The sequence below is a fragment of the Thamnophis sirtalis genome, unplaced genomic scaffold (genome assembly GCF_051295495.1).
Source record: "Thamnophis sirtalis isolate CommonGarterSnake01/CBP01778 unplaced genomic scaffold, rThaSir2_p1.2 scaffold_7, whole genome shotgun sequence".
NCBI lineage: Eukaryota > Metazoa > Chordata > Lepidosauria > Squamata > Natricidae > Thamnophis > Thamnophis sirtalis.
In genome coordinates this window covers 94,231,909-94,249,860 of record NW_028261387.1, presented here as the reverse complement: position 1 = coordinate 94,249,860, position 17,952 = coordinate 94,231,909, and the positions used below count along the sequence as shown (strand labels likewise).

Here is a 17,952-nt window from a genome sequence, read left to right as displayed (position 1 = left end):
GGACCTGGATTGTTGTTGGGGGCGATATGCTGACTCTGTAAACCGCTTAGACAGGGCTGAAAGCCCTATGAAGCGGTATATAAGTCTAACTGCTTATATTCCGCAAAATTCTCTAGGAAGGTGGAGGGGAAGCTTCCCACAATTTACATGAAAGTGAAAAAAAAACTATTACTTCAATTTACTTGTTTTATTTTTTTTAAGGGGAACACCCCCCCCCCCCCAAAAAGGAATCAGCATTTACATTTAAATATAGGTCCCTCTGTGTCATCGACACGACAAAGTAGAGTGAGCTTGATTTTTTTTTTCATTTCCGTTTTGGTTTTTATAGGCTTACTAGCTGATAACCCAGGTATTTATTTATTTATTCCTGTCAGGTGTGCCTCCATCAATAACCAAGAAAGAAATCTCCCAACTCCATTGTTCGTGGAATGAAAATACTTTTACTGGTTATGAAAAGATAGCAACGAAAGTAAAGCAAGATCTGAGCCAGAAAGGCGCGAACAAGCGCATATCAAATGATAACCCAGCCCCCACCCTCCAATGACCCCACCCCAGCGTCCAATCTGCAACTCCCTTAGGTGTCATGTGAGGTGCATCTCCAAAAGGCATCACCAGGTTGGTATGCAGGATGGTTGGCCTTGACCAAGTCCAAACACCCGGCCACCAGCATGCGCCGAAGATGGTGAGAAGAAAACTCCCTTTTCCATATCACTTCCTGTACCATTTATTCCCACCCCAAATACCATGCCCCCACCCTCCCCGTTTCTATGGCAGCCGACAGTAAGTAAGCAAAGCAGAGGCTGACAATCCCATTTATTTATCCCTCCTTCTACGAACGTCGCTGCAATTTCTAATGTTGGATTTTTTTCCCCCTCTTACCAGAGGGAGCCTCCTTATGGAGTACTGTGAAGCCATTGCCATGGCAACTCCACAGCGCTGTACAGTAGAAGCTATTTTAAGGCACAACAGGCTGCATCTTGACAGAATAACAGGCTGCATCTTGACAGCACTAGTAGCTGTAACAGCTATTTTAAGACAGTATGGTAGAAGCCATTTTAAGGCACAACAGGCTGCATCTCGACAGGTGTTAGGGGTGTTTTCTCCTCCCCCCACCACAGTATTTGGTTCCAGAGAGCAAGTCATCTGTGTACCAAGTTTGGTTGAAATTGTTTAAGGCGTTCCAGAGTTATGCTGGAATACACACACACACACACAGAGCCATTTTTATATATATATATAAGATAACATGATGGGGTATACAAGCATTTTAGCAAGGATACAGTTGATTCCCTAAACAGATCCCTTCTCCTCCTGAAAGTCTGTCAGGAAAAGGACTCCTTAACGTGACTTTCCAGACTATCTCGCTCTGGAGCGATTTCTTGCACAATTGAACTTGCACACTTTCATGAGGAAGAGGAAAGAGACGACAAGAAGAACGGCCATTTTGTTCAGAAAAAGTGCAATCCAGAGCATAGTGGGAGAATTCTGTGTTGAGCCTGTGGAGAAAAAAAAACAGTGGATTATTTTGATTTACTCCTAATAAAGTTTGCTCCAGCGATGGAGGAAGCCTACGGGGGGTCCAAGGCAGGTGGGCTTGGGCCTGAACCCATCCTGAGGCACCCCATATTCCACTTAACTACCTGTGTTCATTTAACAGCCATATCAAGAAGAGCAGGGTGTCAGATTCGGTAAGCGAGGCTTTTAACAGATTCACAGAGTTGCTAGGGCCCTTAGCAATAGCAGTTAGACTTATATACCGCTTCATAGGGCTTTCAGCCCTCTCTAAGCGGTTTACAGAGTCAGCATATCGCCCCCAACAACAATCCGGGTCCTCATTTTACCCACCTCGGAAGGATGGAAGGCTGAGTCAACCCTGAGCCGGTGAGATTTGAACAGCCGAACTGCAGAACTGCAGTCAGCTGAAGTAGCCTGCAGTGCTGCATTTAACCACTGTGCCACCTCGGCTTGTAGGTCATCTAGTCCACCCCCCCCCCCGCTCAAGCAGGAGACCCTACACCATTTCTGACAGATGGCAGTCCAGTCTCTTCTTGAAAGCCTCCAGTGATGAAGCTCCCACAACTTCTGAAGGCCACATCTGTTCCATCAGTTGATGGTTCTCACTGTCAGAAATTTTCTCCTTATTTCCAAGTTGAATCTCTCCTTGGTCAGTTCCCATCCATTGTTCCTTGTCTGGCCTTTGGGGGCTTTGGAGAATCGCTTGGCCCCCTTCCTCCTCTCTGGGGCAGCCCCTCCAATATTGGAAGATGCCCTCATGTCTCCCCTGGTCCTTCTCTTCACTAGACCAGCCATGCCCAGCTCTTGCAACCATCCATCTGATGTTTGAGCCTCCAGTCCCCTCTTCATCCTGGTTGCTCTTCTCTGCATTCTTTCTAGAGTCTCAACATCTTTTTTATAGTCTGGTGACCAAAACTGGATGCAGTACTTTAGGTGTGTCCTTACTAAGGCTTTGTAGAGGGGTCTTAGTACCTCCCTTGATCTTGTACCTCCCTCTGTTCATGCAACTGAGGATTTCATTGGCTTTTTCGGCTGCCGTCGCACACGGCTGGCTCCTATTTAGCTGGTTGTCCACTAAGACTCCAAGATCCCCCTCACATTTACTGCTATTAAGCCTGGTTTCACCCAGATCGATATGTGTATTTTTGAGGATTTTTTATCTAAGTGTAAGACTTTATTTTTCTCTACGTTGAATTTCATTTTGTTACCTAAGTTCCCAGGGTTCAAGTCTGTCAAGATCCATCTGGATCTTGAGCCTATCTTCTAGGATGTTGGCTATTCCTGCCAGCTTAGTATCATCGGCAAATTTGGTAAGTTCTCCTTCTATTCCCTCATCTGTCATTTATGAAGATGTTGAAGAGTACTGGGCCTAAGACGGAACCTTGTGGTACCCCATTGCTTACTTGTACATATAGACGTAGACCCATTAAGGACTACTCATTGAGTACAGTTTGTTGCCAGTTATGAACCCATCTGGTGGTGATGCTATCTATCCCTCTTTTTTCTAGCTTACCAAGAAGTAGATGGTGGTCTACTTTGTCAAATGCATTGCTAAAGTCTAAGTATATTATAAGACTGATTCGCTTAATGACTGGTCACCACTTGTGAGCTTAAGATTGGACAGCTATTTGTCCAGGATGGAGTAGGGACTCCTGCCTTGAGCAGGGGATTGGACTAACCAGTGGTGGGATTCAAATAATTTAACGACCAGTTCTCTGCCCTAATGACCAGCTGGATAGGCAGGGCTGGGTGGGGGAGGGGGTGTCATGTGACTTGGTGGGCATGGCCAACTCAAAGTCACATCGATGGGTACTTTGCCTTATCTGTTACAATGTAGTAAGGGTTAACCGGAGGGGGAATTTTTGTAAGCAGGGCAATAAAGATGAGGCTAGAAACAACACCAGAATGTTTCCTTCCTGCCTTCCTTACAGGATTAGCCCTGTAAAGTGGGGAAAAAACAAAAGGAGATTTCTTCCAACAACCGGTTCTCCGAACTACTTAGAAAGTTACCAACCGGTTCTCCCGAATAGGTGCGAACCGGCTGAATCCCACCACTGCTTCCAACTCTGTTAATCTGGATATCTGTAACACCATCAAACATCCACATCTGCCTATCCCAGATTCTTGGAGAGGACTCCATAGGTGAACAAAAATACCAAATCCAGTCTGAACCTCTGGTTAAGTTTGCCATGGACCATCATAATAAACAGCACTAAAGCAATCTGAAACAATTGTAGGATAATCAGGGTTAAATTTCATCTCACCAATTGTGGGCTCTCCTCATCTTGACCCAAGTCCCTGGGCAAAAAGCCACAGGTAGAAGGTCTTTCTGAAGACCTACTCTCCACAATCACAGTGTCAGGCCTGCAGCCATCTTTTCTTTTGGGTCTTTGGCCTACCACACTTTCTATTATTCTACGATGCATTTTCTATTGTGGGAAAATGGGAGTGGGGGATTGTAGGGAGTTAGATGACATGCAGCCATCACAACATTCTTTCTAGAAAGCCAAGGTCATCCTTTGTCTCTGCACCTGACCGGAATTGGATGGGTGGAAGCTGCCAGCGTGGCAGGGGAAGATTGGACCATGGGATGGACTGGTTGGTGGGTGTGGGGGCAAGATCTTGAGCCAAGGTGGCACAGTGGTTAAATGCAGCACTGCAGGCTACTGCTAGATCAGCAGTTCAGCGGTTCAAATCTCACCGGCTCAGGGTTGACTCAGCCTTCCATCCTTCCGAGGTGGGTAAAATGAGGACCCAGATTGTTGGGCGCAATATGCTGACTCTCTGTAAACCGCTTAGAGAGGGCTGAAAGCCCTATGAAGCGGTATATAAGTCTACTGCTATTGCTATTACTTTCAGCTGGGTGGGGAAAATCAGGAAGCTTTCAGATTCGGGTTTCCCCAGATGTGCCAACATGGCTCTCTTCATCAATTGGAACTTTGAGGAATCCTTTGCCTGGGACTCAGATTCAATTTTGGATGCTATTTGGAAGCCTGACACACACCCCTGTGAGGTAGCATGGGCTGAAAAAGTATGGTTGGTCTTGGTGGGCTTCCACGGGACGAGAACCTGGGTTTGCCTGGAGCCTTAACTCTGTCATGGGGGGGCCTCTTACCAGGCCCGACTCCATGGCCTCGTCCCTCTCTGCAACCCAGAGCTCACCTACCTCTTACGACTTCACCGAGTAGAAGGTCCTGTTGTAAGGAGTCCTCCAAGGAGCTGTGTTGAACCCGGCATGACAACACTGACCCCATATCTTCTTGTCTGAGAAAGATGTCCACCGTGCTCTCCACGCGGTACCGGATGCCACGGTTTGTAGTATAATTCAGGACGTCGATCTTGGCAGGCTGTATTTCTTCCCTATCCTTCAACCAGACGACTGTGATTTCTTGGGAGGGGAATTCTTTCGCAGAACAATTGAAAGAAACCTGGGACCCCGCCGTGATGTTGTTTGAGGGGCCACGAAGCAAAGGCTGGGATGGATGGGCTGAGAAAGGAAGCATGAAGGCATCAGCTGATGTTCCCTCCTACCTCGAATTCCCCGAGGAATTATTCTTATCCAACACATCTCCCAGAGGCTAAAGAGGATGGATATTGTTTCCCAAATTCCTTAATCTTCAAAGTTTTTAAGAGTTTCATTAAAAAAAAAAATACATAGGGTAGAAGAACTCCTGGCCTGAGCTGGACTAGAAGATCTCAAAGGTTCCTTCCGGTCTTATGGCTCTCTGTCTTCTAGAAGTGGTGGACTACCAATCCCATCTCCCGGAGAAGGGCCAATGATGAGATGTGCAGATCAAAATACTGAGAGGGAGCCACGTCAGAGAAGGTTGATCTTGCCTTTTAATATATCACCTCTGTACCTTGGGGACCAAAGAGATTTTGTAGTACACCTCTTTCTAAGGTAAGGGTGCCACCACAAAATCGCGGAGGACAAAATCGCGCTCGACGAAAGCGCGCATTTGACATCATCACAGCGCGACAAAAACATCGCGCTGTGATCGAAAAATGTAAAAATAAAGCAAAAAACTTACCCTAACCCCCCCAAACCTAACCCTTAACCTAACCCTAAATCTAACCCTAAACGTAACCCTTAACCTAACGCTAAACGTAACCCTAACGCTCTAAACCTAACCCTTAACCTAACCCTAACCCTAAACCTAACCCTTACCTTTATGTGAATCGGCTTGCTTTAATTTTATTTTTATTTCAATTTTTAATTTTTTTCGTCGCGCTGTGATGACGTCAAATGCGCGCTTTCGTCGAGCGCGATTTTGTCCTCCGCGGTTTTGACGGGTCCCGAAGGTAAGAAGCTGTCTGTATGTAATTACATCCTGTTTTTGTACTATATTTATGTTTTCTATTGCGTGTCTAGGAATTGCCCACATGGGCATCTTATCATTTAGTTTGTATTGATATTTTTTCCAGACCCGCAATAGAGCATTCCTTAAAATATGACTTTTAAAGTTCTTATCTACCTTTTTGTCATATAGCAAGTAAGCATGCCAGCCATATACCAAATCATGCCCTTCGATATTAAGTATTCTATCATCTGTTAAATTAATCCAGTCACTAATTACTGATAAAACTACTGCTTCATAATATAGTTTTAAATTGGGTAATTTCAATAGCAATAGCAATTAGACTTATATACCGCTTCATAGGGCTTTCAGCCCTCTCTAAGCGGTTTACAGAATCAGCATATTGCCCCCAACAACAATCCGGGTCCTCATTTTACCCACCTCAGAAGGATGGAAGGCTGAGTCAACCCTGAGCCGGTGAGATTTGAACAGCCGAACTGCAGAACTGCAGTCAGCTGAAGTGGCCTGCAGTGCTGCATTTAACCACTGCGCCACCTCGGCTCTTAATTTCAAACCTCCTCATTCTGTAAGGGTCTCCTGCATATCTTGCATTATTTTTAGTTTTATTCTCACTTTCTTCCCTGCCTATACAAATTTATTAATGCCCTGTCATTCTAGCAAATTCGCATCTTTTTAAAGTATTGGTATCATTTGAAAAAGAAATAAAAATTTAGGTGGGACCAAAGAGGTTTCGAAGGGGAACCCATTGGGAGAGCACAGCCTAACCCCCCCTCTTCTTCTCAGCCACTCTGGTTGAGTTGGTGGCATTAATTTTGATTACTTTGGATGAGAGACATTGAGGATTCTCAACTGGAGAAGGACGGGACAAGCAATTCTGCCGGGAAACTGCCAACCAAGCGGGAAGGAAGGGATTAAGCGAGGGCCTAGCCTGGAATCCTTGCGTAGCCACATGAGACATAAGCTTGACTTCCCCCAAGACCTATGAAAGCTCATGTGATTGTTCCCAGGCAAGCCATTTGTGGAGATAAACGTCAAGTGCAAGCAACCAGAGCCACAGGTGAATAATCAAAATTAGTAACCTTTTTGTCTACTTCTTCTAGTATATGCTTGCTTTCCCTTGGGAAAGACCAAATAAGGCTTTGTGGATCTTGGGGGAGGCGAAGCTTTAGAATGGAGTGGAGTGATGTGGTGCGATGCAGAACGGAAGAGAAGAACAGAAAAGAAAAGAAGACTGGAGTGAAGTGGAATGGAAGAGAAGAACAGAACAAAAGAATGGAGTGGAATCGAGTGGAATGGAAGAGAAGAATAGAACAGAAGAATGGAGTGGAATGAAGTGGGGTGGAATGGAAGAGAAGAACAGAACAGAACAAAAGAATGAAGGGGAGTGGAATCGAAAAGAACAGAACAGAACAGAAGAATGGAGTGGAATGGAGTGGAGTGGAATGGAAGAGAAGAACAGAACAGAAAAATAGAGTGGAATGGAGTGGAGTGGAATGGAAGAGAAGAATAGAACAGAACAAAAGAATGGGGTGGAATGGAGTGGAATGGAAGAGAAGAACAGAACAGAACAGAAGAATGGAGTGGAGTGGAATTGAAGAGAAGAACAGAACAGAACAGAAGAATGGAGTGGAGTGGAATTGAAGAGAAGAACAGAACAGAACAGAAGAATGGAGTGGAGTAGAATGGAAGAGAAGAACAGAACAGAACAGAAGAATGGAGTGGAATGGAGTGGAGTGGAATGGAAGAGAAGAATAGAACAGAACAAAAGAATGGGGTGGAATGGAGTGGAATGGAAGAGAAGAACAGAACACAACAGAAGAATGGAGTGGAGTGGAATGGAAGAGAAGAACAGAACAGAACAGAAGAATGGAGTGGAGTAGAATGGAAGAGAAGAACAGAACAGAACAGAAGAATGGAGTGGAATGGAGTGGAGTGGAATGGAAGAGAAGAGAAGAACAGAACAGAACAGAACAAAAGAATGGTGTGGAATGGAGTGGAATGGAAGAGAAGAACAGAACAGAACAGAAGAATGGAGTGGAATGGAGTGGAATGGAAGAGAAGAACAGAACAGAAGAATGGAGTGGAGTGGAATAGAAGAGAAGAACAGAACAGAACAGAACAGAAGAATGGAGTGGAGTAGAATGGAAGAGAAGAACAGAACAGAACAGAAGAATGGAGTGGAATGGAGTGGAATGGAAGAGAAGAGAAGAATAGAACAGAACAAAAGAATGGGGTGGAATGGAGTGGAATGGAAGAGAAGAACAGAACACAACAGAAGAATGGAGTGGAGTGGAATGGACGAGAAGAACAGAACAGAACAGAAGAATGGAGTGGAGTGAAATGGAAGAGAAGACAAGAACAGAACAGAAGAATGGAGTGGAAGAGAATAGAGTAGAATCTTTATTGTCACTTTAAATGTACACTCACAAGCATACATTAAAATGAAATTCATTGCATTCAGCTCTCAAAAGATAACCATTATGCATATACACCCTCCACCACCACCATACACACAGATACGACACAGAGAAAGACCACAATCTAGTTTGAATGTATACCTATCCATGGCAGGGGGAAAAAAAGAAACCTGTGAATTTACAAGACGGATGGCCTAAGGAACAAACCTGCCTTTTGCCTCTTGTGACTGCGCAAGGACTCCAAGCTACATCCCTGCTTGGCTTCTCCTTCCAGCCTGACTGGCAGTTTCCCATCAGATTCACTCCACGAGTTGTCTAGAGTCGATCACACCTCAATAGCAATCACCTACCAATCACAGAGACCACTGTTTTTGCTCTGATATCTTTTCTGCCTTGGGGAATTTCCTTGACCATCGAGCAGCAGTAAGTCCCGCTGTCTTTGGGGCCGATGTTCTTCAGCCTGACACTGAAGTCAGTTGGCGATCCCGGGACGAACCTCTCCCAACGAGAAACCTTGTCACTTTCCCTGTAAATTATCTTCTGGTCATTGCCCAAGTCTTTGTACCATTCGACGCTTGATGGCACGTAGCCCTGGGTCAGGATACAGGCGAGAATGAGGGTCTTGCCTGCTGTGATTGTCACAGCTTCTGGATTCGAATTGGGGCGCCCACCAACTGAAAAAGAAAACGGCTTCTAATTATTATTATTATTATTATCATCATCATCATCATCATCATCTATTTATTTTTATGAATGGCCACAGTTCTAGGCTGTCCTAATAGAAGGTTAGACTCAAGATCACGGGAGGTGCCGATACCACTTTATAAGGCCTTGGGAAGGCCACACTTGGAATTCTGCGTCCAGTTATGGTCACCATGATGTAGAAAAGATGTGGAGACTCTGGAAAGAGTGCAGAGAAGAGCAACAAAGAGGATGAGGGGACCAGAGGCTAAAACAGATGAAGAACGGTTGCAGGAACTGGGTATGTCTAGTTTAATGAAAAGAAGGACTAGGGGAGACATAATAGCAGTCTTCCAATATCTCAGGGGTTGCCCCGAAGAAGAGGGAGTCAAACTGTTCTCCAAGGCACCTGAGGGCAGAACAAGAAGCAATGGGTGGAAACTAATCAAGGAGAGGAGCAACTTAGAACTGAGTGTGAAATTTCCTGACAGAACAATTAATCAGTGGAACAGAAGTTGCCGCCAGAGGTTGTGAATGCCCCAACACTGGAAGCCTTTAAGAAGATGCTGGATAGCCATTTGTCTGGAGTGGTATAGGGTTTCCTGCCTAGGCAAGGGGTTGGACTAGAAGACCTCCAAGGTCCCTTCCAACTCTTGTTATTCTGTCATTCTGTAAGGGTCTCCTGCTTGAGCAGGGGGCTGGACTAGAAGACCTCCAAGGTCCCTTCCAGCTCTGTTATTCTGCATTCTGTAGAAATTGTGGTTGGTCCAACATTGGAGATTTTCAAAAATCTCCCAGTGTGGGTCTCCCAGTTTCGGCTGCCTCGTGTCTCAGGGTCCATGTCTTGGTTTGAAATGGAAAATTAAAAGGGGACAGAAGAGACTTGCGGGAACTGATGGGCTGCGTACAAGTTAGCAGTTAGCAGTTCGACTTATATACCGCTTCATAGGGCTTTCAGCCCCCTCTAAACGGTTTACAGAGTCAGCATATCGCCCCCACAGTCTGGGTCCTCATTTCACCCACCTCTGAAGGATGGAAGGCTGAGTCAACCCTGAGCCGGTGAGATTTGAACCGCCGAACTGCAGATAGCAGTCAGCTGAAGTGACCTGCAGTACTGCACCCTAACCACTGCGCCACCTCGGCTCTGTTCAGAACGGAGAGAGAAGCCGCCTTTATCTTCCAGGAGACAGTTGCGCAAGTCGCCCCCCTTCCGATGATTTCTCACTTGTGGTACGATGTGGCATCTCAAGCAACAGCAAAACCGCTGGGTCTCTTTCCAAGGCTGAAGATTGTTTTCTTAGATCAAGGAAGATAAATCTGAACAGCGTCAAGACCACGTAGGCAGAAAAACCGGGTGGGATGGGTGGCGGAGAGGGGGGGGGGAGGAAGAGATCATAGAAAGAGAGGGCCGGAAGGGACTTTGGAGGCCTTTTAATGAGTTCTAACCCAGGACTCTACAATATCTTCAGAAGCAACTTAGATGAGGGAGTAGAAGGGGGAACTGATCAAACTCGTAGATGATGCTAAGCTGATCGGAACAGGCAACACACTAAATCCATCATCGAAGTGGCGCAGTGGTTAGAGTGCAGTACTGCAGCCACTTCAGCTGACTGCGAAGCTGCAGTAGTCATCCTTACCTTCCACAGAGGCACTGAGTTTTATAAATAAGAGCATGATAGTGTAGAATAATCATATCCAAGGACCAGTGGTGGGTTTCAAAACTTTTTGGAACCTCTTCTGTAGGTGTGGCCTGCTTTCCGGGTCCACTGGTGGAACCTCTTCTAACCGGTTTGGTAGATTTGATGGTTAACCCTAACCCTAACCCTAACCCTAACCGGTTCTACCAAATAGGTGTGAACTGGTAGGAACCCACCTCTCCCTGGATGATAGGCTCAAGATCCATATGGACCTTGGCTGACTTGAACCTGGGCCCTATCTATCAAAATGAAATTCATTGTAGACAAAAGTCAAGTCTTAATACTCAGGCAGGACAAACCTAAAAGTACACTTATTAAACTGGGTGAAACCAGGCTTAATAGCAATGACTGTGAGAGGGATCTTGGAGTCTTAGTGGAGAACCAGTGCCAGGCCTGCAGCCATCTTTCCTTTTGCATCTTTGGCCTGCCACACTTTCTATTCTTCTGCTAGGCATTTTCTATGGTGATAAAATGAGAGGGGGGATTGTACAGAGTGAGATGATATGTAGCTATAGCAACATTCTTTCTAGAAAGCCAAGGTCATCCTTTGTCTCTGCACCTGACCGAAACTGGATGGGTGGAAGCTGCCAGCGTGGCAGTGGGAGATTGGACCATGGGATGGACTTGTGGGTATGGGGGGCAAGATCTTGAACTTTCAACTGGGTGGGGGAAACCAGGAAGCCTTCAGATTTGGGGTTTCCCCGATGTGCCAACATGGCTGTCTTAATAAATTGGAACTTTGAGGAATCTTTTGAGGAATCGGACTCTGAATTTAATTTGGGGTGCTATTTGGAACCCTGAGAACCAGTTCAACACCTTCTCTTCATGAAGCTAGACGTGCGTAGGTCCTTCAACCATTAGTCATACAATTTAGCCTCCAGAGCCTTGAAATTAAGTCACGTTAAGGCGTGGTTCCTCCTTTTAATCTGCACACATCGTGAAAAACATCCTGGTTTTCTAGATAACGGATTCGTACGTAGGGGTAGATCGTACAGCGATGGATGTTGTGGTTTTCAGATAAGGCGAGTAACTCGTGGGGGGGATGGAACGGGGAACTTGAAAAGTGGGAAAACAGATGAATCAATGGCTGGAATCCATCAAGGCCTGGATGGGGAGAAGCGGGCTTGATCTGAACCCCAAGGCAGTCGAGCAGATGTAAACCCTAATCAATTAACATTCGAACTGGGGTTAGCTTTGATTCTGAATGGGAATGCATTCTCCCTGCACAAGTAGGCTTGCTGCTGTGGGGGGGGGGGGAACGGTGTCTTCTGGAAGATTAAGTAGTAGTTGTACCCCAGAGTCTATGAAGAAGTCATTCAAGGTCAGGGATGTCCCACATGTGTTTTTTTCAAGAGGCAACTGGACTTCCTGTTTTTTCTCTGAAAATGTTTTGCTTCTCGTCCAAGAAGCTTCTTCAGTTCTGACTGGATGGTGAGGAATGGAAGGATTTATACTCCTTGCAGATAGCTGGTCATTTGCATCCTTTTAGAGGGTCGTTGAGGCCACTTGGAGGTTTATCTGTGCCTCCTTTAAAGATGTTTCACTTCTCAGCCAAGAAGCTTCTTCAGCTCTGACTGGATGGTGAGGAATGGAAGGATTTATACTCCTTACAGACAGCAGATCATTTACATCCTTTTAAGAGGGACATTGAGGCCACTTAGAGGTTCATCTCTGTCCTCAGGGTTATCCGAGTGGTGTAAATGGGTGTGGAGCCTTTTTGGAGTTGTCAAAAGGACTTTGTTAGGGATAATTTGGTTTAAGCTTAAAGGGAAATTGGTGATATTGTTTAGATACTAAGAAGAAAATAGGTTTAAGATGAAAAAAAGGAAAGAGAGAAAAATGGGTTGGAAATGGAAACAGAACTATGATGAAAAAAATGGTTAATTTGTCAAATTGGTATCATGGATGTATGATGAACTATTTGAATACAATAGAACAGAACAGAAATAGAAACAGAACAGAATAGAATAGAATAACAGAGTTGGAAGGGACCTTGGAGGTCTTCTAGTCCAACCCCCGGCTTAGGCAGGAAACCCTACACTACTTCAGACAAATGGTGATCCAACATCTCCTTTAAAACTTCCAGTATTGGAGCATTCATAACTTCTGGAGGCAAGTTGTTCCACTGATTGATTGTTCTAACTGTTAGGAAATTTCTCCTCAGTTCTAAATTGCTTCTCTCCTTGATTAGTTTCCACCCATTGCTTCTTGTTCTGCCCTCAGGTGCCTTGGAGAATAGCTTGACTCCCTCTTCTTTGTGGCAGCCCCTGAGATATTGGAAGACTGCTATCATGTCACCCCTAGTCCTTCTTTTCATTAAATTAGACATCCCCAGTTCCTGCAACCGTTCTTCATAGCATTCCACGCGCCTTCGGTGTTGAGTCATGCCAGCCACATGACCATGGAGTGGTTCTTCGGAGATGAGCACTGCCCCCTAGAGTCAGGAATGACTAGTACATATGTGGGAGGGGAACCTTTGCCTTTTATTGCCCAATCTAGCTGATTTCAAATTGTGATTGAGATGGGGTGAAGCAACAGAGTTAACCACTCCCTACCCACTAGATGGCTTATCCATCAGAGGAAAGCATCTAGCTTGGAAGAAGAACCTCAAAGTGAGGATTGAGTCCTGCTGAGGACTCTTCCCACAATTCATTCGAAGTATATTCCATTCCTTCTGAGCTGGCAGAAAAACTGGGCATAAAATTGGTTATTTACATGTCAAACCCTTGTTTGTCTCTCTTCCCTGCCCTGGAATCCCATCACTTCTGTAAGAGACCTTGGAGGTCTTCTAGTCCAGCCCCCTGCTCAACCAGAAGACCCTGTACCATTTCAGACAAATGGTTGTCCAATCTCTTCTTAAAATCCTCCAGTGATGGAGCATCCACAGCTTCTAGAGGCCAGCTGTTCTACTGGTTAATTGTCCTCATTGTCAGGAAATTTCTCCTCAGTTCTAAGTTGCTTCTCTCCTTGATTAGTTTCCACCCATTGCTTCTTGTTCTACCTTCAGATGCCTTGGAGAATAGTTTGACTCCCTCTTCTTTGGGGCAGCCCCTGAGATATTGGAAGACTCCTATCATGTCTCCCCTGGTCCTTCTTTTCATTAAACTAGACATACCCAGTTCCTGCAACTGTTCTTCATATGTTTTAGCCTCTGGTCCCCTAATCTTCTTTGTTGCTCTTCTCTGCACTCTTTCCAGAGTCTCCACATCTTTTTAATGTCGTGGAGACCAAAACTAGTTGCAATACTCCAAATATTTACCAAGGCTTAACAAAGCGGTACTAACACTTTATGTGAATGTGTTTAAGGCAGCCTAGAATGATAAGACATTGTTTCTTTGCAGTGAGATGGGAAGCATATACATTTAATAAAACGAATAAACACGTAAGCAAACCATCATCACAAGCACGAGAGGAGGAGGAGGGAAGGAAGGAAGGGGAAGGAGAGGAGGGTGGAAGGGAGAGAAAGAGAAGGAAAGAGGGTAGGAAGGGGAAGAGGAAGAGAAGGAGTAGGGGTGAGGTAAGGGAAGAAGGAAGGGGAAGGAGAGGAGGAAGGGAGAAAGTAGAGAAGGGAGGGAGGGAGAAAAGAAAGGACCTATAACAATAGAAAAAGAAAGGGAGAGAGAAGGAGCGGAGGAAGAGGGAAGATAGAGGAGAGGAAGATGGAAGGGAGAAGGAGAGAGGATAGAAAGGGGAACAGGAAGAATAGGAGTAAGGGAGAGGTAAGGGAAGAAGGAAGGGGAAGGAGAGGAGGAAGGAAGGAAGGAAAGAAGGGAGGGATGGGGAAAAGAAAGAGAAAAGGAGGTGGTGTTACAACGGGTGGAAGGGATGGTAAATAAAGCAACCCAAACTGTATATTATAAACTATTAAATGGAATAACAAATGCATAAGAATGACAAATGTAAAGAAGAATCACAATTATGTGATTGTATGCTTACAATGGTATGTAAGAGAATAAAAAAATAAAAAAGCTTTATAAAAAAAATGCAAGCAGTGTTCTTTTCCTCAAAGCTTCCTAAGCCCCCTCCCCCCACTAAATTAGGGGCCACTCTTGGTCCCTTTCCCCAAACCTTAGCCTTCTGCCTGGCCACCTGGACACTCAGGAAGGAATCCATAGGAGAAACTTTCACCTCAAAGGATCCATAATCTGGAACCTGCTGAGGAATCGACTAATCTCCCCGTCTTCCAGTTGGAAACCGGAGCCAAAATACTCACCTATTTGCTGAAGTGAACTCCCCGCCACCTGTTGCACCAGCAGGAGGAACCACAGTTGAAATGGACCCAGGATTGTGGAGGAGGACCTCAAGACAGCCATGCCGGCAGCGGCAGGAGAAACATCTGGGGCTTCTTCTCATCCCTCCCCAAATGCTTCCTTTTAAAGGCGGAGCAAAAGAGGAACTCACATTTCCTGCTTCTAAGTCTGGACCAATTGCCTTCTTTGGCCCAGTGGCTCCGTGGGAAGAGCGTCGAAGGAGGCATTCCAGAATTTGAGATTAATAATGTCCCAAAGTTGAAGATAAGAGATGGCGGTGATGCAAGAAGAGGCTGGAATAAACCTAGATGGAGACCTCAGCAGTGATTTCTGTTCTTTTTCACTGATGATGTTACCTAGTTGGGTAATGAAAAATCTGCAAGAAAACCACCAAGCTCCAAGAGAGCCAGGGACCCCACAGTCTCCTCCTAATCCTCCTCCACGCACCTCAAAACCCATCTAGCACTGATGATGTTCCCTAGTTGGGTAATGAAATATCTGCTAGAAAACAACCAAGCTCAGAGAGCACCAAGGACCACACAATCTTCTTCCTCCCTCTCCCCGCCAGCGTTCCTTTCTAGCACTGATGATGTTATCTTGTTGGGCAACGAAACATCTGCAAGAGAACCACCAGGAGAACTAGGAAACCCACAGTCATCTTCCTCCTCCCAGACTAAACTGGCTCTCTTTAATTGTTGTTGCCTTGAGGACTGGAAGATTGTGGTTGCCTTTTAAGAAATTCCATTCCATTCCATTCCATTCCATTCTATTCTATATTCTCTTCTCTTCTATTTTTATATTCTCTTCTCTCTCCTCTCTCCTCTCTCCTCTCTCCTCTCTCCTCTCTCCTCTCTCCTCTCTCCTCTCTCCTGTATTCTGTATTCTGTATTCTGTATTCTGTATTCTGTATTCTGTATTCTGTATTCTGTATTCTGTATTCTGTATTCTCTATTCTATTCTATTCTATTCTATTCTATTCTATTCTATTCTATTCTATTCTATATTCTCTTCTCTTCTTTTTTATATTCTCTTCTCTTCTGTATTCTATATTCTATATTCTGTATTCTGTATTCTGTATTCTATATTCTATATTCTATATTCTATATTCTATATTCTATATTCTATATTCTATATTCTATATTCTATATTCTATATTCTATATTCTATATTCTATATTCTATATTCTATATTCTATATTCTATTCTATTCTATATTCTCTTCTATATTCTATATTCTGTTCTATTCTACAGTCTATAGCCTATAGTGTATATTCTATTCTATTCTATTCCTATTCCTATTCTATTCCATTCCATTCCATTCTATATTCTCTTCTATATTCTATATTCTATTCTGTTCTATTCTACAGTCTATAGCCTATAGTGTATATTCTATTCTATTCCTATTCTATTCTATTCCTATTCTATTCTATTCCATTCCATTCCATTCTTCTATTCTAATGCTGCTTGCATTAAAATGGCTACAGGTGACAGAGTAAAGAATAGAAGGAAGCATTTGGATATTAAAGATTGTAATGTAAGGGAAGCCATCAAATGTAAACTAATTAGCTTGCTTCACTGTCCTTCAGAAGACAGCCTGGCAGATACAATGACAAAAGCCATTGGGTGGAGTGCACCGTGGCAAGAATATTAAGTTGTTCGGGTTTATGTCTATTCCAGTCATAAAGGGAGGAGTGTCAACGTGTAAGAAATTATGAGCTGGGACAGCCCTAACAACAGTTCAGGCAACGGGAACTCTTTGGTGACTAAGAAGCAGGATCTGTCGTGAGCAAGGGTAGGCTTCAAAGGTTCCAGCAAGGGGTTCCCTGCCCAGTTGCTGGGTGGGCGTGGCCTAGTCGGCCTCCTGCACCACAGTATGTGGGTGGTGGCTTTGCCCCCCTAGGCGCCGGAGGCTTTCCTCGAGCCTCCGGGAGGGCGAGAACTGCTTCCCTGGGCTCCAGAAGCTGGAAACGGCACATTTCTGGACTTCCGGAACCTCCGGCAGTCCCATTTTTTGCCCTCCCAGAGCCTCTGAGCTGGCCCTGGACTTAACTTGGATGATGAACAGGCTTGTGTGGAGACTCCTGGCAAGGGCCGGGTGGTGTGGGCGGAGCCAGCCCCGGGTGGCATTTGAGGGTTCACTAAATCGGGCAGAATCCTAGCTAGAGGATCGCCCAAACTCATGTGAACCTCCGGGAGGCCACCCCTGGTTGTGAGCCATTTGAGGCAGCTTGGAGCCTGGGTGTGGCTTAGCTTAACGTGTCTGAATAAATATACCATATTTTTGGAGTATAAGACGCACTGGAGTATAAGACGCACCGGAGTATAAGACGCAGCAAGGTTTGAACCGAGGTGGCGCAGTGGTTAGGGTGCAGTACTGCAGGCTACTTCAGCTGACTGTTATCTGCAGTTCGGCTGTTCAAATCTCACCGGCTCAAGGTTGACTCAGCCTTCCATCCTTCCGGGGTGGGTGAAATGAGGACCCGGATTGTGGGAATTGCAAAAGAATTGCATGCATAGTCTATAGGAGGCTTGTAGAATACACCTGGGGGCTGGGGGGGGGGCAAAATTGAGCAAAAAAGTGACACATTTTTCACTCATTTCTGCCTTCACCAGCCCCCAGGAGCATTCTGGAAGCTTCCTAGAGGCTCTGCATGGCCATTTTGATTGCGGGGGTGGGGTTTCAGGAGGCCAAAAATGTTGCATTCAGTGTATAAGACGCACCCAGATTTTCAGCCCCTTTTTGAGGGTAAAAGGTGCATCTTATACTCTGAAAAATATGGTAAGTTCTGTGCTTACAACTTCTGTGCTTGTGAATTTAGTTCTGGTTCTACTACTACGTTTCAAGAGCTGCATGGGTATGGTATACATACATCATGTTTTATGTTGTTGCATATAAACAAGGTTCTTCTACAAATGAATCCTGATGAATTATTTACATCTGTGCTGGATGGATTGCTGGAAACTCTAACAAGTTTTCTTTCCCTCTCTTTTAAATATATATATATATATATATATATATATATATATATATATATATATATATATATATATATATATATATATATATATATATA

General features: G+C 44.8%; 1 protein-coding gene across 1 annotated transcript; it reads right to left on the bottom strand.

Moving 5' to 3' along the window:
• Positions 1-1,257: 1,257 nt before the first annotated feature.
• LOC148044782 (signal-regulatory protein beta-1-like) lies at positions 1,258-14,942 on the bottom strand. Its single transcript, XM_087720637.1, has 4 exons — positions 14,843-14,942; positions 8,602-8,925; positions 4,682-5,002; positions 1,258-1,496 (listed from the first exon to the last, which is right to left on the bottom strand). Exons 1-4 carry the CDS (start codon positions 14,940-14,942, stop codon positions 1,357-1,359), a joined length of 885 nt encoding a protein of 294 aa, XP_087576763.1. The 3' UTR covers positions 1,258-1,356.
• Between the last annotated feature and the right edge of the window lie 3,010 nt (positions 14,943-17,952).